The sequence below is a fragment of the Phocoena sinus genome, chromosome 9 (assembly GCF_008692025.1).
Source record: "Phocoena sinus isolate mPhoSin1 chromosome 9, mPhoSin1.pri, whole genome shotgun sequence".
Classification (NCBI taxonomy): domain Eukaryota; kingdom Metazoa; phylum Chordata; class Mammalia; order Artiodactyla; family Phocoenidae; genus Phocoena; species Phocoena sinus.
Window position 1 is genome coordinate 91,513,380 of NC_045771.1, and position 22,204 is coordinate 91,535,583.

The following is a 22,204-nucleotide window of genomic DNA, read 5'->3' on the forward strand; positions in this document are numbered from 1 at the left end:
ATCCTGTCACTTCCCTGTTTCAAACGTGGATGGCTTACCTCTGCCCGCAGGTGGAGCGCTGGATATAACCCAAACATCCTGTGGATTTTTAAACCCCATGCCCCGGCTTATTCCCTCTCCTAAGAATTTATACACCCCACCCCCCTGACTCATCTGCCAAAATTCTATCCGTCCTTCAAGTTCTATATTACTTTCTTTGGGAAGCTTTTCCTGATCCTGTTTGGCAAAATAAACGGCTCACTCCTCTAAGCTCATGTAACATTTTGTTCAAATTCCATCTCTTTTCACTCTTTTTTTATGTGTTGTCTTACCTGCCAGACTGTAAGCACATCAAAGGCAGAGTCTGCCTTACTGTGCCAACACACAGTGCCTTAAAAAGGCTGATGGTTTTTATGGGCCGGATAGACACGAGATGTTGATTGACTGAACCTTCTATATAGTTGGAGATTTTTGTTTTGTTTGTTTGTTTGGTTTGGTTTGGTTCAGGCCAAATAAAGTTGTGAACTTTAAACTTGAGTTTTACTCACTGGCCTTGTTTCTTGACCTAAGTGGTAGCTGTGCAGTGGACTCTGGCATAATGATGCAGTGAGAGTCTGACCACAGAGAGGATTCGTCACCAGCGCCTCAGTGGCCTCCTCTGCTCTGTCCTGTTCGACCACAGTCGGCTGCTAATTAGGTCAAGAGCCAGGTTCAGTTCCTGACTTTCCAGTTAGTTTCTCCCTATTCCTGTGCCCCAACTAGTCACCTCACAAAAGTGTCCTGATGACTGGTCCCAAGGTGAGAAAGCAGATAATAATCCACAGATAAAACAGTGTCCATCCATCAGCAATACTGGGACCGTAAGTCAAATCCATTATCTGCGTGTTTTCAGTTCATTTCTAAAGATGCCTTCACAGGTCTATTTCCTAGAACCCCAGACCCTGAAGTTATTTAAAGGGACAAAGAAATTGAACAAAAGAAGCCAAACATCTACTGTTTCTTACACCGATATTGAGAGTTTTGACCAAACAAAGACACAGACCAAAGGAAGTGACTCCTGAAGATTTCGAGTACCTATTTCCACGCTCAAACTGAGGATAACGGTAAGGAAAAGGGTTAGCCTGGCATAAAACAGCTAACTGGACTTTCCCGGCTTCTACTTCACGGTTTAGATAATCATTTTGTAATTGTATACAAAATGTACACAATGTAATTGTATATTTGGAAGCTTGGGTTTCATTCACCTCTCTTAAAATCTGTAAGAAAATTTAAAAATGTAAACTCCAAGCCATCTCTTTTCCTCTCTTCAGAAGTGAATGAAAATCCCTAGAGGCTGATGCTTCTATAGCCAAGGATATCACACCTCTTTTCTCTCAATGGTTCATCTCTTACTTACTCTCTTTCACGTTGCTTCAAATTAAAATATAAAAGATTTAAAAAAACATATATAAAAGGTATATTAAAAATACTAAAATTGGGAAGAATTGTGGAGAACTTTTATCTTTCTTGTCTCCCAGAGAGTCCCTAAACTCTACACGAAGAAGGAAAACAGAGAAGAGGACAGAATTCATTCCTAGATTGAAAAAAGAAATATTTTTAAGGAAGGGAAACCAGGGAAACAAATTATTCTCAAGCAGTTTAAAGTCTCATCATGGTAAAATATTATCATTTTATGTAAGTAATGTTTACTTACTGATGCACTATGAAATGAAACAATATAGAAAAGAAGGTTAGATTTAACTTTAAAAAAAAAATTGAAACACCATTTCTCTTTTTATCTGAGTCCCACCAGATTTCAACACTGGGGGCTTTAAGAACCTTCGGAGACTCTCTTTTTGCTTGTCTCTATAATCAGAAGTAATTCACAATTCAATTTAGTAACATCAAACGGTAAAACCTCAACTATATTAACTGACATTTCTTTTAGTTAGTCTGAATTCGTTAAAATCAGCGGGTGATGTTTTTTCCCAGGGGCATGCACGTCCTCTTCCAATATGACAAGTCAACGGAAAACACAAACCGCCCTGCTGCAGCTCAAGAAATCGGCTACTGCCTCTAGGCTGAGCCCCAGTGACACGGCCACTGCGCAGGGAAAGAGGCCACGCTTTCTCTGGAACGCTTCCATGAAAGGGTCTAAGGGGAACCTAGCAGTAAGTTATTGTAAAACCACCACCGATTTTAATGGATATCTAATCATCCCCAGAAAGAAGCACACTTATAAAAGAGAGGTTCCATCCTTCCACGATCTTGCGAACATTTTGAATGTTTACAACTTTGTTCTTTCAAGGGTAAAAACACCTATAAAACATTATTAAGATGATTGAAAATGGTTACAGTTCTTATTCAATCATTCCCAAATCTACCTGATCCACATTTTAAAATTTACCAAGACTCCGAATGTAAGATTTGTACGAAAAGAGAAGATATGACCAGGCCTAAGCTCCCAAGATTTGAACAACTTAGGGCAAAGCACTTATTTCTTTTGGTCGACTTTCCAATTCTTCATTCCAATTTGTACAAAGCCCAAGAGAATCCCTGGCCAGGGGTGCTCTATATGAGAACAGTGCCATGTGAGGCAGGGCGGCCTCCACTGCTCCCTAAAAAGCTGACAAATCTACCAATAGCCAAGAGTCAAAGACTGGGGGATCTCTGGGTGGAAGAAATACTACACTTCATTCCAGCACCATTCTCCCAACCAATCTTCCTCATCCAGAGAGCTGTGAGCAATAAAGGAGAACAAGAGTAATTCACTGTGACTGTCGGCTCTTCCCCAGGAGGAGACTTAAGCAGTCTGGCGAAGACAGAAATGGAATGACACAGCTGAGTAGAGCATGCGGGCTGCCTGAACACTTGGTCAGAGGGGATCCCACTGGGGAGGCTTTCAGTCCCAGGGCAGCTGGAGTGCGGCTAAGCTGAAATTCCAGGTGGACAGTGTAGTGTGATGCCAGCAACGTGTGCACTGTGTCTAGGAGGAGTACAGGTAAATCAGATTAGAACAGGAAGCTCGGTGGGTCTGATTTCTGACTGGCTGTTTTTATCACAGGACTAACATTTCTGAACCCTTCACAGACGGCATGGCCATCATGAGGGTCTGTGGCAAAGGTACAGTTTGGGTCCTGTCTGGTCTAGCCACGGTCATAGCATTAAAAGCCAAGATTAGGATTTGGACCTGGGATAAGTCTTGAGAAAAGGTGAATTCAATGCGTGGCTTTCTCCTTGTAAAAAGGACTAGACATGAATTTTAAAGTCAAGATCTTGCAGGATCTCATCTTCCTTTTGGTGCTTCAAAGCTTATTTTAAATATTTTCTCTTTTAACCCATGCTGCACTTCCCCACAGTTAACATGGCAAATTTCACACATGTAGAAAGTCATGCAGTTGAATGATTTTACCTTTGCCTGCACCTACATCAGGTGGGAGAATACCAGCTTTCATGAAGGGAAACAGAAATAGGACACTATATAGTTAGCATGTAAAGCTACATAAAAACACTTCTTAAAATGCTAAAGCATGCAAGAAGAATGGAGTGTACCACATCAGGTACAGGGGACAAAGGTACGTTTTTGTTCCCAAACTTACCAGTAATCAAATCCCCACATTACTTAAAGTGCTTTATTCATACTTGCCTATTATGTAAGAAGGCTTAGGAGGTTTCAAACCAATTTTGGGGTAAAAATGTCAATTTCTTATGCTATGGAAGATAATCAAATAAACGATCCTTAAGCAATTCTACAATTTAGAGACATGCAAAATCTTTTACAATGCTTTTGATCATTTTCATCGAATCTCAAGTTTTTCAAAATCATTTTTAAAAGTATTCAAGGAAGTGTTCATTCTTTTTCTAAACACTTTAATGGGGCTCTTTTGCTTTCTGTACCAGATGGCATAGCAAACTATGAAGTCCCATGCTCAAACACAAAGTAAATGCTTTATTTGATAACAGTTTTGATTTCCTTGCTAGAAAACCTAAATCAGTATGTAGACTAGCAAATTATTTTCTGGTGAATCAAGATCAGAACCACAGTTACATATATTTATTTGTGTATAGGTATGCATGTCTGTGTGTGCGTGTGTGTATTACACATATGTGTGTGTATATATGTAAAGCTGTAGATAGGAAAAACATTGCCGTGAACTTTGAATTTAAGTGTGGCAAAATACTGTAATTTCCCACTCTCACCTCAATATTTTAATATAAGTTTAAAAATTTCATAGGGACTTAAAAAACAAACATCAAATCATTATTCCAGTATGAATTAAATAGCTGCTTATATATATGTATCAGAAGGAGAGGTTACAAATAAGTGTTTGTATTAATTCGGTAACATGGATACTTCCATGGTAAGAAGGAAAGAAAAAGCATAAACGTAAAGATTTTTGTCTCATGATATGTCTAGTTATATGGATTTTATACATACCCATCTTACCTTCATCCACAGTTGTTACTGCTTCCTCTGTTATTTGATTTCCTGATCCTGCTGCTGTTTGTGCATAGAAATAAAATTTATACCGAGTGCTGAAATTTAAATTTTTTAAAGTCCAGCGGGTCTTGTTGGCAGGAATTTTCAAATCCACCAGAGGGCCTAATTCATGGGTGCTGTTAACTATCAATAAGAATATAAACAAAATAAAGTAATAAAATAAATGAACAAACCAAACGAAAACAAACACACTGATACAGAGGACGGAACAATGGTCACCAGAAGGGAAGGGGAATGGGGGGAGGTTGAAATGGGTAAAGGGGTCAACTGGATGGAAACTAAACATTTAGTGGTAGGCACGCTGTAGTGTATATGGAAGTCAAAATACAGTGTTGTACACATGAAACTTTCATAATTTTATAAACCAATGTTACCTCCATTAAAAAAAAGAACAAAGGACATTCCCCATTCATTGCTGTAGGAATACTATCGTAAATATATGTGTCAACCAAAAATGTTAAACCTGGACTACACTGACTTTTGTAATCCTACTCACTCATTGTCCGACATAATTGATAACCTTACATAGTCCTATAATTGGGGGACTGGGATTGACATACACACACTATTACGTATAAAATAGATAACTAATAAGGGCCTACTGTATAGCACAGGGAACATTATTCAACACTCTGTAATGGCCCACATGGGAAAAGAATCTAAAAAGAGAGTGGATATATGTATATGTATAACTGATTCACTTTTCTGTACACCTGAAACTAACACAGCATTATAAATCAACTATACTCCAATAAAACTTTTTTAAAAAGATAATCTCAAGGTCCACACTGCGATTCTAATACAAATACATACATTAATATATGTATGTATATATGTAAATATATATACACGTAGATATTTAATTTTGTTTTTGCATATGTTTTAAATATTAAAAAATCAACTATGGGATAAACCATAAAAAAAATCCTATAATATGGTGTAACAAGGGGAAATACATTTTCCATGGGTTTCTAAGCTGGGAGAATTTTCTGGTTGAATCACAATAGCATTTCTCATGTCTTTGTTTTTGCAGGTGGAGTCACGGGTTGTTAAATAACCCTAAATCTCATCTTCAGAGGCCTTGTGCCAAAGAAACCCCTCTTCCTACCATTTGCTGGTTATACAATACATGACGCCTACATACATAATGACAGCACGCACCTAAACCCCGTGCTCAAGGTCTGTGTTATTCTACACGTTATTTAATTTTCAAAAGCACATGTCACTTTTCTTTAAAAAGTATGATTTGAAGTTCCTTCTAGAATGACACTTGAAGGTATATGTATATATTCTACATCTGTAAAGAAATACCCCGTTTGTATTTTAAGATAACAGTCTTTTTCCTTCGTAAACCATATTTCCGTTTCCTTCTCCCCGTAACTTACTTGGCTGATATTTTAAGGTGTACTCTGTCAAAACGCCATTCGGGTGGCTTGGTGGCTCCCATTCCAAAGTGAGAGAATCTAGCGTTGGATTAACAATCTTCAAAGAGGATGGAGCGCTGGGGACTTCAAATGAGACATACAGTCAACACAAAGGTTTCTGAATGTTTCAAACTGTATTAAAGCGACATATTTCACCAGGTCCACAAAACTCATCAAGATTTTTTCTTTTGGCTGCACCAGACGGCATGCGGGATCTTAGATCCCTGACCCGGGTTCGAACCCGTGCCCCCTGCAGAAGTGTGGAGCCCTAACCACTGGACTGCCAGGGAATTCCCCAAGATTCTTGTCCTCTGTAACTCATTTTTGTTCCTGATTCAGCTGAAAATACGTTAATAGAAACCTGTTGCGCTTTTCCTCACCATTTCCATTTAGATTCATTAAAACCATCCTCTCCAAATACATAAGGGCTTTGCCTTTATATGGACCCAAATCAATGGTTTTATAAGAGATGGTACTTGTTTGTTTCGTGAATGGGGTCTTAATAAAAGCGAACTAGTGGATGAGTGGAACTATTCTAACCAGACCGTTGAGTAGAAGCAGCTATGTTCTTTCTGGGCTATTAAAGACTGTTTTCTCCAACAAATCAGGTGTCTCCAAACAGTCAGAACACCCTGCCTGCCGGGCTCTGGGCCTGAGCCAGCCCCCGCCCCAAGCGCAGAGGAGCTCTTATCCGGAGAGCTGAGAGATGCCCAGCAGCTCGTAGTGATGGACAACAGCCCGGGTGCTGGCACACCCCAGGCTCTGGGGAAGAAGTGCAGGGTGTCATGTTGTCTGTGGCAGAGGCTGGCAAATTACCAGTGGAAACATGCCTGGTCTTTTGTTCACTTCTTCAGAGCATGACGGATGATGGTAGCCCTCCCTCACAATCGTGACCTTCTCTACCCAACTTACCATGTTCCCTAAACCCTCCTGTCCCTCTAGCCAGAAACCAGGCAGTCGAGCTGAATTTCTCCCTCTGTCTCATTTCCACCATCTCCTGGGACACTAAATCCTGCCACACCCACCCTGCTAACCTCAACTGTATCCATTCCCTCCTCGCCTCTCTGCCACTGCCCCCCTTCAGACCCTCGGTGGTCTTTGCCTAGAACAGTCCTGGCCCATAGCTCTAAGCTTCTGCAGATCACCCCTTTGAGAATCTGATGACAGCCACAAACTCTCCCCAGAAAAATATACGCACCTTGTATATAATATTAGGGGGTTCATGGAGCTCCTTAAACCCATTCATTGACACCTGAAGAGACTACCATCCTCAGGTTAAGAGCTTCTGGCTTGAGGGTTAATATCCATAGCATTTAAGACCATCCATCATTCTGGTCCTCCCTAATTGACCTTCCTCCCTTTTCTCACCGTTCTCGGCTGCCTGACTTACCGTTCCCTGAAGGAGCCATGCTGTTTCTTACCTTTGTGTCTTTGGACAGACTACTCTTCTCTTGTCTGTTCTTTAATCCCCTGGTTCTCTTTTCTATGGCACCTTCCCCTGAGCCATCTAAAGGGCCAGTGTAGGGTCTCACTAGCGAAAGCCTCTAGTGGAAGGAGCCCTAAGCCTCCAAGGAGCAACGAGGCTGAGGACAAGCCATTGTAATGAGATGGGAGGTGGACACAGACGATTCTCAGAGGCTGTTGGGTAGCTGCCAACACCATGAGCCCTTCAACCAGGAGGAAGGACAGGGTTTGTCTGTGACCTGCTTTTAACCACACCTGGGTATATATCCGGAAAAAACAAAAACACTAATTCAAAAAGATACATGCGCCCCAACGTTCACAGCAGCATTATTTACAATAGCCCAAGCATGGAAGCAACCTAAGTGTTCATCAATAGATGAATGGATAAAGAAGATGTGGCACATATACACAATGGAATATTACTCAGCCTTAAAAAGAAATGAAATTGAGCTATTTGTAATGAGATGGATAGACCTAGAGTCTGTCATACAGAGTGAAGTAAGTCAGAAAGAAAAAGACAAATACCATATGCTAACACATATATATGGAATTTAAGGGAAAAAAATGTCATGAAGAACCTAGGGGTAAGATAGGAATAAAGACGCAGACCTACTGGAGAACGGACTTGAGGGTATGGGGAGGCGGAGAGGTGAGTTTTGACAGGGCGAGAGAGAGTCATGGACATATACACACTAACAAACGTAGTAAGGTAGATAGCTGGGGGGAAGCAGCCGCAAGGCACAGGGATATTAGCTCAGGTGCTTTGTGACAGCCTGGAAGGGTGGGATGGGGAGAGTGGGAGGGAGGGAGACGCAAGAGGGAAGACATATGGGAACATATGTATATGTATAGCTGATTCACTTTGTTATAAAGCAGAAACTAACACACCATTGTAAAGCAATTATACCCCAATAAAGATGTTAAAAAAAAAAAAAAAAAAAAAAAAAAGAAGATGTGGTACATATCTGCAACGGAATACTACTCAGTCACAAAAAAGACTGTACACCTGTAACTTACATAATATCGTATAGCAACTATAATAAAAAAAGAATTGTCCTCTAAAATAAAATTGTAACCAAAATGTTTATTTAAAAGAAAAAGACCAGGGCTTCCCTGGTGGCGCAGTGGTTGAGAGTCCGCCTGCCGATGCAGGGGACGCGGGTTTGTGCCCCGGTCCGGGAAGATCCCACATGCCGTGGAGCGGCTGGGCCCGTGAGCCATGGCCGCTGGGCCTGTGCATCTGGAGCCTGTGCTCCGCAATGGGAGAGGCCACAGCAGTGAGAGGCCCGCGTACCACAAAAAAAAAAAAAAAAAAAAAAAAAAAAAAAAAAAAAGACCTAAGCAATCCACAGAAGCTATCTGGATCATTTTCAATACTGGCTTGAGGCAAAATTCAAGATAAGCAAAGGCCATGCTGGTGCCTTTCTTACTACATGGCCCTCTCCTCATCCACTAGGCTTCCAGGTGGCCGTGTCCCGACCCCTCCAGCCCCGGCTCCTGCATCAGCTGTGTTTGGTTCTCCCTTCTTCCTCCCCTTGCATGGCCCACACTTGCAATGACTCTTCCCTTCCCTTCCCAACACATTCTGTCAAGACAGCCAACCTTCTAACTCAGTTCCATGCTAGCATGAACTGTAAAGGTGCACTGAGAAAGAAGTAAACTACAACCTAGAGGATTCTTTTCCTTCCTAGATATTTTTCTTAGGTGATCACATCTAGTTCTCACGCTTTCTGGCTGAGGTAACTGAGGTTTAGAGAAATTGTACAACTTGCTTCAGGTCAGAAAGTTTATGACCCAAGTCAGCATCAAATTAGCAAAGTTCTAGAACCTAAGTGTCCATCGACAGATGAATGGATAAAAAAGCTGTGGTACAGATATATATACATATACATACACACACACACACACACACACACACACACACACACACACACAATGGAATACTACTCAGCCATAAAAAAGAATGGAATTTTGCCATTTGTAGCAACATGGATAGACTTGAAGAGTATTACGCTAAGTAAAATAAGCCAGACAGCGAAAGATAAATACTGTATGATAGCGCTTATATGTGGAATCTAAAAAATACAATAAAGTAGTGAATACAACATAAAAGAAGCAGATTCACAAATGCAGAGAATGAACTAATGGTTACCAGTGGGAGGGAGCGGGAGGTACAGACTATTGGGGGTAAGACAGGCGCAAGGGGGAATCGGGAAGATGGCAGAAGAGTAAGACACGGAGATCACCTTCCTCCCCACAGATACACCAGAAATACATCTACACATGGAACAACTCCTACTGAACACCTACTGAATGCTGGCAGAAGACCTCAGACCTCCCAAAAGGCAAGAAACCCCCCCACGTACCTGGGTAGGGCAAAAGAAAAAAGAATAAACAGAGACAAAAGGATAGGGACGGGACCGGCACCAGTGGGAAGGAGCCGGGAAAGAGGAAAGGCTTCCACACATCAGGAAGCCCCTTCGCGGGCGGAGACTGCGGGTGGCGGAGTGGGGAAGCTTTGGAGCCGCGGAGGAGAGCACAGCAACATGGGTGCGGAGGGCAAAGCGGACAGATTCCCGCACAGAGGATCGGTGCCAACCTGCACTCACCAGCCCGAGAGGCTTGTCTGCTCGGGCGGGTGGGGCTGGTAGCTGAGGCTCGGGCTTCGGTTGGAGCGCAGGGAGAGGACTGGGGTTGGCGGCGGGAACACAGCCTGCAGGGGATTAGTGCGCCGCGGCTAGCCGGGAGGGAGTCCGGGGAAAAGTCTGGCCCTGCCAAAGAGGCAAGAGACTTTTTCTTCCCTCTTTGTTTCCTGGTGCACGAGGAGTGGGGATTAAGAGCGCTGTTTAAAGGAGCTCCAGAGACGGGCACGAGACGCGGCTAAAAGCGCGGACCCCAGAGACCGGCATAAGACGCTAAGGCTGCTGCTGCCGCCACCAAGAAGCCTGTGTGCGAGCACAGGTCACTATCCACATCCCCCTTCCAGGGAGCCTGTGCAGCCCGCCACTGCCAGGGTCCCGGGATCCAGGGACAACTTCCCCAGGAGAACGAACGGCACGCCTCAGGCTCGTGCAACGTCACGCCGGCCTCTGCCGCCGCAGGCTCGCCCTGCACTCCGTGCCCCTCCCTCCCCCGGCCTGAGTGAGCTGGAGCCCCCGAATCAGCAGCTCCTTTAACCCCGTCCTGTCTGAGTGAAGAACAGACGCCCTCCGGCGACCTACACGCAGAGGCGGGGCCAAATGCAAAGCTGAACCCCGGGAGCTGTACGAACAAAGAAGAGAAAGGGAAATCTCTCCCAGCAGCCTCAGAAGCAGCGGATTAAAGCTCCACAATCAACTTGATGTACCCTGCATCTGTGGAATACATGAATAAACAACGAATCATCCCAAATTGAGGAGGTGGACTTTGAGAGCAAGATTTATGATTTTTTCCCCTTTTCCTCCTTTTGTGTGTGTGTGTGTATGTTTATGCTTCTTTGTGAGATTTTGTCTGTATAGCTTTGCTTTCACCATTTGTCCTAGGGTTCTATCCGTCCATTTCTTTTTTTCCTTAAAAAATGTTTTTTCTTAATAATAATAAAAATTATTATTATTTTTTGCGGTACGCGGGCTTCTCACTGTCGTGGTCTCTCCCGTTGCAGAGCACAGGCTCTGGACGTGCAGGCTCAGCGGCCATGGTTCACGGGCCCAGCCGCTCCGCGGCATGTGGGATCTTCCTGGACCGGGGCACGAACCCGTGTCCCCTGCATTGGCAGGCAGACTCTCAACCACTGCGCCACCAGGGAAGCCCTATTTTTTATTTTAATAACTTTATTTTATTTTATCTTACTTTATTTTATCCTCTTTCCTCTTTCTTTTCTTTCTTCCTTCCTTCCTTCCTTTCTCCCTTTCTCTCTCTCTCTTTCTTTCTTTCTACTTTTTCTCCCTTTTATTCTGAGCCGTGTGGATGAAAGGCTCTTGGTGCTGCAGCCAGGAGTCAGTGCTGTGCCTCTGAGGTGGGAGAGCCAACTTCAGGACACTGGTCCACAAGAGACCTCCCAGCTCCACATAATATCAAACGGCGAAAATCTCCCAGAGATCTCCATCTCAACACCAGCACCCAGCTTCACTCAACAACCAGCAAGCTACAGTGCTGGACACCCTGTGCCAAACAACTAGCAAGACAGGAACACAACCCCACCCATTAGCAGAAAGGCTGCCTAAAATCATAATAAGTCCACAGACACCCCAAAACACACCGCCAGACGTGGACCTGCCCACCAGAAAGACAAGATCCAGCCTCATCCACCAGAACACAGGCACTAGTTCCCTCCACCAGGAAGCCTACACAAGCCACTGAACCAACTTTAGCCACTGGGGACAGACACCAAAAACAACGGGAACTATGAACCTGCAGCCTGCAAAAAGGAGACCCCAAACACAGTAAGATAAGCAAAATGAGAAGACAGAGAAACACACAGCAGATGAAGGAGCAAGATAAAAACCCCCAGACCTAACAAATGAAGAGGAAATAGGCAGTCTACCTGAAAAAGAATTCAGAATAATGATAGTAAAGATGATCCAAAATCTTGGAAATAGAATAGAGAAAATGCAAGAAACATTTAACAAGGAACTAGAAGAACTAAAGATGAAACAAGCAACGATGAACAACACAATAAATGAAATTAAAAATACTCTAGATGGGATCAATAGCAGAATAACTGAGGCAGAAGAACAGATAAGTGACCTGTAAGATAAAATAGTGGAAATAACTACTGCAGAGAAGAATAAAGAAAAAAGAATGAAAAGAACTGAGGACAGTCTCAGAGACCTCTGGGACAACAGTAAACGCACCAACATTCGAATTATAGGGGTTCCAGAAGAAGAAGAGAAAAAGAAAGGGACTGAGAAAATATTTGAATAGACTATAGTTGAAGACTTCCCTAATATGGGAAAGGAAATAGTTAATCAAGTCCAGGAAGCACAGAGAATCCCATACAGGATAAATCCAAGGAGAAACACGCCAAGACACATATTAATCAAACTGTCAAAAATTAAATACAAAGAAAACATATTAAAAGCAGCAAGGGAAAAACAACAAATAACACACAAGGGAATCCCCATAAGGTTAACAGCTGATCTTTCCGCAGAAACTCTGCAAGCCAGAAGGGACTGGCAGGACATATTTAAAGTGATGAAGGAGAAAAACCTACAACCAAGATTACTGTACCCAGCAAGGATCTCATTCAGATTTGATGGCGAAATTAAAACCTTTACAGACAAGCCAAAGCTGAGAGAGTTCAACACCACCAAACCAGCTTTAAAACAAATGCTAAAGGACCTTCTCTAGGCAAGAAACACAAGAGAAGGAAAAGACCTACAATAACAAACCCAAAACAATTAAGAAAATGGGAATAGGAACATACATATCGATAATTACCTTAAATGTAAATGGATTAAATGCCCCCACCAAAAGACACAGACTGCCTGAATGGATACAAAAACAAGACCCATCTATATGCTGCCTACAAGAGACCCACTTCAGACCTAGAGACACATACAGACTGAAAGTGAGGGGATGGAAAAAGATATTCCATGCAAATGGAAACCAAAAGAAAGCTGGAGTAGCAATTCTCATATCAGACAAAATAGACTTTAAAATAAAGACTATTTCAAGAGACAAAGAAGGAAACTACATAATGATCAAAGGATCGATCCAAGAAGAAGCTATAACAATTGTAAATATTTATGTACCCAACATAGGAGCACCTCAATACATAAGGCAACTACTAACAGCCCTAAAAGGGGAAATCAACAGTAACACATTCATAGTAGGGGACTTTAACACCCCACTTTCACCAATGGACAGATCATCCAAAATGAAAATAAAGAAGGAAACACAAGCTTTAAATGATACATTAAACAAGATGGACTTAATGGATATTTATAGGACACCCCATCCAAACACAACAGAATATACATTTTTCTCACGTGCTCATGGAACATTCTCCAGGATAGATCATATCTTTCTTGGGTCACAAATCAAGCCTTGGTAAATTTAAGAAAACTGAAATTGTATCAAGTATCTTTTCCGACCACAGCACTATGAGACTAGATATCAATTACACGAAAAGATCTGTAAAAAATACAAACACGTGGAGGCTAAACAATACACTACTTAATAATGAAGTGATCACTGAAGAAATCAAAGAGGAAATCAAAAAAATACCTAGAAACAAATTACAATGGAGACATGATGACCCAAAACCTATGGGATGCAGCAAAAGCAGTTCTAAGAGGGAAGTTTATAGCAATACAATCCTACCTTACGAAACAGAAAACATCTTGAATTAACAACCTAACCTTGCACCTAAAGCAATCAGAGAACGAAGAACAGAAAAAACCCCAATGTTAGCAGAAGGAAAGAAATCATAAAGATCAGATCAGAAATAAATGAAAAAGAAATGAAGGAAATGATAGCAAAGATCAGTAAAACTAAAAGCTGGTTCTTTGAGAAGATAAACAAAATTGATAAATCATTAGCCAGACTCATCAAGAAAAAAAGGGAGAAGACTCAAATCAATAGAATTAGAAATGAAAAAGGAGAAGTAACAACTGACACTGCAGAAATACAAAAGATCATGAGAAATTACTACAAGCAACACTATGCCAAAAAAATGGACAACCTGGAAGAAATGGACAAATTCTTAGAAAAGCACAACCTGCCAAGACTGAATCAGGAAGAAATAGAAAATATGAACAGACCAATCACAAGAACTGAAATTGAAACTGTGATTAAAAATCTTCCAACAGACAAAAGCCCGGGACCAGATGGCTTCACAGGTGAATTCTATCAAACATTTAGAGAACAGCTAACTTCTATCCTTCTCAAACTCCTCCAAAATATAGCAGAGGGAGGAACACTCCCAAACTCATTCTACGAGGCCACCATCACCCTGATACCAAAACCAGACAAGGATGTCACAAAGAAAGAAAACTACAGGCCAATATCACTGATGAACATAGATGCAAAAATCCTCAACAAAATACTAGCAAACAGAATCCAACAGCACATTAAAAGGATCATACACCATGATCATGGGGTTTATTCCAGGAATGCAAGGATTCTTCAATATATGCAAAGCAATCCATGTGATACACCATATTAACAAATTGAAGGAGAAAAACCATATGATCATCTCATCTCAATAGATGCAGAGAAAGCTTTTGACAAAATTCAACACCCATTTATGATAAAAACCCTGCAGAAAGTAGGCATAGAGGGAACTTTCCTCAACATAATAAAGACCATATATGACAAACCCACAGCCAACATCATCCTCAATGGTGAAAAACTGAAAGCATTTCCACTAAGATCAGGAACAAGACAAGGTTGCCCACTCTCACCACTCTTATTCAACGTAGTTTTGGAAGTTTTAGCCACAGCAATCAGAGAAGAAAAGGAAATAAAAGGAATCCAAATCAGAAAAGAAGAAGTAAAGCTGTCACTGTTTGCAGATGACATGATACTATACATAGAGAATCCTAAAGATGCTACCAGAAAACTACTAGAGCTAATCAATGAATTTGGTAAAGTAGCAGGATACAAAACTAATGCACAGAAATCTCTGGCATTCCTATACACTAATGATGAAAAATCTGAAAGTGAAATCAGGAAAACACTCCCATTTACCACTGCAACAAAAAGAATAAAATATCTAGGAATAAACCTACCTAAGGAGACAAAAGACCTGTATGCAGAAAATTATAAGACACTGATGAAAGAAATTAAAGATGATACAAATAGATGGAGAGATATACCATGTTCTTGGATTGGAAGAATCAACATTGTGAAAATGACTCTACTACCCAAAGCAATCTACAGATTCAATGCAATCCCTATCAAACTACCAATGGCATTTTTCACAGAACTAGAACAAAAAATTTCACAATTTGTATGGAAACACAAAAGACCCTGAATAGCCAAAGCAATCTTGAGAACGAAAAACGGAGCTGGAGGAATCAGGCTCCCTGACTTCAGACTATACTACAAAGCTACAGTAATCAAGACAGTATGGTACTGGCACAAAAACAGAAAGATAGATCAATGGAACAGGATAGAAAGCCCAGAGATAAACCCACACACATATGGTCACCTTATCTTTGATAAAGGAGGCAGGAATGTAGAGTGGAGAAAGGACAGCCTCTTCAATAAGTGGTGCTGGGAAAACTGGACACATGTAAAAGCATGAAATTAGATCACTCCCTAACACCATACACAAAAATAAACTCAAAATGGATTAAAGACCTAAATGTAAGGTCAGAAACTATCAAACTCTTAGAGGAAAACATAGGCAGAACACTCTATGACATAAATCACAGCAAGATCCTTTTTGACCCACCTCCTAGAGAAATGGAAATAAAAACAAAGATAAACAAATGGGACCTAATGAAACTAGAGGGGTGGGATAGGGAGGGCAGGAGAGAGGGAAACACCAAGAGGGAAGAGATATGGGAACATATGTATATATATAACTGATTCACTTTGTTATAAAGCAGAAACTGGCATACCATTGTAAAGTAATTATACTCCAATAAAGATGTAAAAAAAAAAAGACAGGCTCAAGGATGTATTTTACTACATGGGGAATATAACCAATATTTTGTAATAACTGTAAATGGAAAGTAACATTTAAAAATTGTATAAAAATAGGGAATTCCCTGGTGGTCCAATGGTTAGGACTTGGTGTTTTCACTGTCAGGGCCCAGGTTCAATCCCTGGTCGGGGAACTAAGATTCTGCAAGCCATGCAGCTCAGCCAAAAAAAAAAAAGTTGTATAAAAATTTTTAAAAATTTAAAAAAAATTAGCAAGGTTTTTGACCGTGTGATTAACTGTGGAGAAAAATTTTAAGTGAAGTGAAAGGGGGTTTTAGGGAATCCTCTGAAGCCTTCCCCACACCCTCAGGCCCTAGATGAGCTGACACTCTGTCAGCTCTGTGTGTGCTGTGTTCATCTGTGGGAAGATCACATTTGGCTTCCAGAACATACTTTCTTTGGGGGCCCATCGGTCACGCAAAGTCTCTCAGGATGCACCACACGCTGCTAGGATCTCAGTGACACGCCTACCCTACCTCCTTCCGGGGTATTGAAGACCCTGTCGGGGCTGGCTGGGCCCTCCCCTTTCCCATTGACCACGCGGACATTCAGTGTGTAGTGGCTAAAGGGCTCCAGCCCAGGCAACATGCCATGAGTCTTGCTGCCCTGGAAGGTGAGGATCTTTTTCTCAATATGGCGTCTGTTTCTGGTTGATGAACTCTGTGCCTTCCAGTAGTAAATCTGAAACAGTAAGAGTAAAAGTCAGGGATGGACAAGGGAGCCAACAGAATCCTCATGCTCACAAAATTAAAGTTTTATTATTATTTTTTTTCCCCAGAAAGCTCCCTTGGTACATTTTAGACCAGTGGAACAACTGACAGATATCGATTCTGAGGCAAGTGAGTAGAAGGCATAGGTAATGAGGGAAATTAAGAAATTGTGATGAAGCTCGGTTATGCTATGTTGTTGGAGAAGTCTAAGTGAAATAAACCAAAGAAATGAAACAGCATGAGACCCATACAGAAGGATTTAAGTGTCCTTTACTTGTGTAAAATATTCTAATGGTAAAAATTACTGCCCAATATTTATGTACTTTTCCAGAGTTAATACAACTTCATGTACAATGTATCATTTAGTTTAATACTAAAAACCACAACGAAGCTTTAATTATTACTATTCCTACAGTACAGAAGCGCCCCGGGGCTATCAAGAGGTAAGAAGACCCTCCACTTCAAGTTTAGGGCTTTCTCACTATGCCAAACTGCATCACTTAATTAAAAATACTTATTTTTTGGTATGAAATTGGAGACACAGATTTTGAAGAGATAAAGTGTTGATTAACTTTGGATAGAAATCCAGAACTATTGTTTACTAAGTCCTCTTAAAGTCATCTTAGGAGTTTAAAGGCACCTTCAAGAGAAATCAACATAAATACAGAATCTGGCAATCTTAGAGGAAGAAAAACCAAAAACCCAAAGTTGAACATGATGCAGTGCAAAATCCGACCTCTAGAGGTCAGGGTTTGACCAAGCAAAGCCTTGACTGCCTTGGTAGGTGTGAAAGTTCTTTGACCACCTCTCAATCAAAACTATGAATCGGTCTTTCTGTGCTTCCCAAGAACACAGATAACTGATGTTTATAAGAATGACTGAGTTGGAACTCTATGATCTTGAACTATAAACTATTTAAAACAAAAGTCTACATTGTTTTCTGGATAGTTCTGTTTGTTCAACACATAGTTTTGTTCCTTTAAAACCACAGTCAGCGTGGTTTTAAAGCTAGGTGCATTTCATTACATCCTAGTTTTTTGAACATTAGTTGTCCCCATTTCGTGCATGCGGTAACTGTTGAGTTGGCAGAATGCAGACTATCTGTGGGAAAAATGGAGAAAGAATTTTTTTCTCCCTTTGTGTGCAGTGAGATTTCGATCCAGCTCTAGCGGGGATGCTTCAGAGGTAGGCTTCCTGAGGCAGTACACCTGATGAACTCTCAAGGCCTCCTCCGGCCAAGCAAAGGGCCTCTGGCATTGGCCGACGGACTGCTTCTGAGAAAAGAACACGAAAGGTCTCTTTCACTTGCCCGATAGCCCTGCAGGTGTCCTCGGATACTTTTCAGAGGTACCGGGTCCCAGTGCACCTCGGCTAAGGTGCTGTTTACCACGTTTACGTGCACATTCCCGGGAGCCACCATTGGGACTAGGGAAAGATGAGAAAGGGGGGTAGATGTATCAATGTCATTTTGAATTTCATGCAGAAAATGTCACCATCTCCTAATTTTGGCTTGAAACATGCCCCAGCCTGATTCTGTGTATTATCAAGGATGGAGAATAGATGGTTTTGTTTTTTTATTGAGCTCTGTTCATTTGACTTTGTGAGAACAACATATCTTTTTAAAATGTAATAACTTTTAACACACTGAACCTATTTTCTATGTAGCAGGCTGTTTAGATGCCGAAATGTTGAGCGAAAACCATGGCTGCCTCCCATCCTCCCTCCCAATCTCAGCACTTCTGGACATGGCCTTGACTTGCACTTTGGTAAGTCTGTTTTGCTGGGGAAAAATAGAAATGAAGTAGCATCAGGCACTTACGGTCTTCTCCAGAATGTCCCAGGACCACGGCTGGCTCTGGAGCAAAGCCCGCGTCGTTCAGGGCCTGAACTTTGATCAGGTATGGGACAAAGGTCGGGGTGCCCGAGACAATGTATTTGGATACATCGGCCACAACCATAGACGTCCATTCGTCATCACCATCCTTCTGGCGCCAGCTAACTTTGTACTGAAGGCCTGGCCCATTAGATTCGAAACCATTCAAGGGCTGCAAGAAAAGCCAGACCATCAGAGCTTATAAAACAGATCAGCGGTGCCATCTCTTACTGGAACGGCAAATTCAATTCCCAGACTTAAGACGGTGAGCACTGTGCCACTAAAGTACAAGCTATGAACAATTTTCTCCAGGGACCTTTTGTCCGTTTTTTTCACCTGTGATGAGATCCACAGCTTGTTTGGGATCAACATTTCAAAGGTGGTTAATTTCTATCTTGAAGTAGTAAAACCCACCTAGGCCTCTCAGATTCTGGCTCCACAGTCATGGGTAGGTGACATAAACCTTTCCAGGTATATAGCTTCCTTTATGTGTTCCTGGTTGTGTGACAGCACCTCACTGTCTATTTTACTTGGAGACTGAAATTGTGAACTACTTCTTTCTTTAAAAAAAAAAAGAGATTGGCTTGTCATTCTATCCTGTTTCTACACACATGTACGTATCTAAGTATATACAAACATGTATGTATCTAAGTATGGATGTATGGATCTATCTAAAATAAAAGTTTTAAAATCACACAAGTAAATATATATTAATTTTCCAAGTCCAGAAAATAGAGACAGGCCAAAAAGAAAAAAGTAGAAGTTGACTACTGGTACCTGTCTTCTAGATGGTTCTCTACGATGGTGACAACACAAGCTAGAATTTATTGAGCACATTCTATGTGATAGGCACCGTTCTAAGTGCGTTATAAGCGCATTAACTCCTTTAATCTTATGAGGTTGGTTCACTGTTATTCCCATCACACAGATACACAGTAGAGAGGTTAAAGAAATGCCTTAAAGTCACACAGTTACTGAGTGGCAAAGCTGGGATTTGTACCATTCATTTTGGCTCCAAGGATCAAGCTTTTACCTACCACACGATTAATAAATATATGATATATGTATATATTCCCAAAAATGTGTGAAAGGGGATTTTAATACAGGTATTATTTAAAAACAACTTTTCTTTCCACTCTAAAATATAGCTGAATATTTCAGACATAGCTCACCTTCCACGTAATCACCAAATTATCCGGCTCTGATCCCAGCCCTTCCACAGCCGTGGGATTTTTATCTGGTTCTAGAAGTTAAACAGCCACATACTCGTAAACTTTGGTCTCTGGCAAACAGTGGAAAACCCTTCTATTTTATTTCAGATCACAGAAGTCGTGCTTTACCTGCAGCTTTAGTCAAATACTGCTCAGATGCCTCGCTGGGCAAGCTCCTTCCCAGGCTGTTTACTGCCATCACTCGGAAGGAATAGTTGACATAGGGCGACAACTTCAGCTGGGCTGTGGTCTGAGCTCCAGGGACTTCAGTTTGGTGATGCCACAGCCCCGGCTCATGCATTGCATCTTCATATTCAATGATGAATTCTGGCCACAGCACACACACACAACAAATCCAAGACAGGAATTCAGTCACCCAATGGTAGGTTGCGAGGATGACGAACAGGACAATCTAACAAGAGCAGCTGAACATGAGTTATCTCACTTTCAAGAAAAATTCACTAGAATATTTTGATTTCAGAAGCCTAGTGTCCTCAACACTTAAGCAAATCCAATAAGAGTATGCTTTCTCTAGCATGCTGAGTTTAGCTCCTTAAAATTGTTTAGAAGTGGCCCACATATTCCTAGGAAAGTTTAAACACACGAAAAGATGACTGATTTTTTCATAACAGATGTTACGTGAAATACAGAGAGATACCTTCTCCCACCAAAAAGACTGGCAAAATCAAATGTTTAACACACTTTGCGAACTATGACACAGGGAAGCAATCGTTCTCATACTTTGTGGGAAGTGTAAATTGGTACAACTTCTATAGAGGACAATTTAGAACATGTTAACAATATTTAGATATTTAGATAACTCAGAGACCCTTTGACTCAGAAACTGTGCTTCCAGCAATTTATTTTGAATAAATGTGCTCATGAATATGTTCGAAGGCACATGAAAAAAGAATCCACATGGCAGCATTGTTTGCAACTGAAACAACCTAATTGCAAACAATTGTTCATCAATAGGACACTGATGAACCTAAATGTTCATCAATAGGACACTGATTAAATAAATTATGATGCATCCACACAATGGAATATTCTGCAGCTGTAAAAAATGAATAGGGCTGCTCCACATGTACTGAAACAGAATGATTTCTAAAATATATTGTTAAGTGAAACCAAGTAGGGTTTAGAACATAATCCAGTGTGTGCTGGATACTACAGTTGTATAAAAATAAAAAGATTTACTATAACATATACACATACACATGCGCTTGAAAGTACATGTGTTACCTCTTGGAGGATACACACTGTAACACTGGTGTCACCGGAGGAGTTGAGAATCAGGGGTGGGAGGAAGACTTACTTTCCAGTGCATACCTACCCTCTTGTCTCTCTTAAAATTTTGTGGCGTGTACATGTTTTACCCTTGTAAAAAATAAGTGTTTATTTGAAACGATGTATGCACCCCAATGTTCATTGTAGCACTATGTACAATAAGCCAAGACATGGAAGCAACCTAAATGTCCATCGACAGATGAATGGATAAAGGTGTTGCACATACATACAAAGGGATGTTACAATGTTACTCAGCCATAAAAAGAATGAAATAATGCCACCTGCAGCAACATGGATGGACTAGAGATGATCATATTAAGTGAATTAAGCCAGGCAGAGAAAGACAAATATCATACGATATTGCATATACGTGGAATCTAAAAGAAAATGATACAAATGAACTTATATACAAAACAGAAATAGAGGGCTTCCCTGGTGGCGCAGTGGTTGAGAGTCCGCCTGCCGATGCAGGGGACACGGGTTCGTGCTCCCGTCTGGGAAGATCCCACATGCCGCAGAGCGGCTGGGCCCGTGAGCCATGGCCGCTGAGCCTGCGCGTCCGGAGCCTGTGCTCCGCAACGGGAGAGGCCACAACAGTGAGAGGCCCGCGTACCGCAAAACAACAACAACAACAAAAACACCGAAATAGACCCACAGACATAGAAAACAAACTCGCGGTTACCAGAGGGGAAAGGTAGGGGGAGGGATAAATGAGGAGCTTGGGATTAACATATACACACTACTATATATAAAAGAGATAACCAACAAGGACCTACTGTATAGCACAGGGAACTATGCTCAATATTTTGTAATAACCTATAAAGAAGAAGAATGTCAAAAAAATATATGTATAACTGAATCACTTTGCTGTAAACCTGAAACTAACACAACATTGTAAATCAACTATACTTCAATAAAAAAAAAGAAATGCAAAAAATAGGTACTTAGGTATTCATTAATTGCCTACTGCATGCCATGCACCATGATATGAATTAAAGATACAAAGATGAACTAGAAATATGTGTTGCAATGCTCGGAAGCTCAGCACTTAGAGTTCTCCTTCTAATCTATGTTAATTTGCTGGTGATCTCCAGTTTCATAAACTGATGACCTTCACATTTATATCTTCAGCCCCTATC

At 41.3% G+C, this 22,204-nt stretch overlaps 1 protein-coding gene across 1 annotated transcript in view; it reads right to left on the minus strand.

Annotated features, from left to right (window-relative positions):
• The window catches only part of NRCAM (neuronal cell adhesion molecule), a 333,422-nt gene that overhangs the window by 23,076 nt on the left and 288,142 nt on the right, over positions 1-22,204 (minus strand). Inside the window, 7 exon segments of the mRNA XM_032643696.1 lie at positions 4,406-4,582; positions 5,845-5,967; positions 16,458-16,662; positions 18,001-18,116; positions 18,511-18,736; positions 19,737-19,807; positions 19,905-20,102. Of these exon segments, the coding sequence (XP_032499587.1) occupies positions 4,406-4,582; positions 5,845-5,967; positions 16,458-16,662; positions 18,001-18,116; positions 18,511-18,736; positions 19,737-19,807; positions 19,905-20,102 (1,116 nt within the window).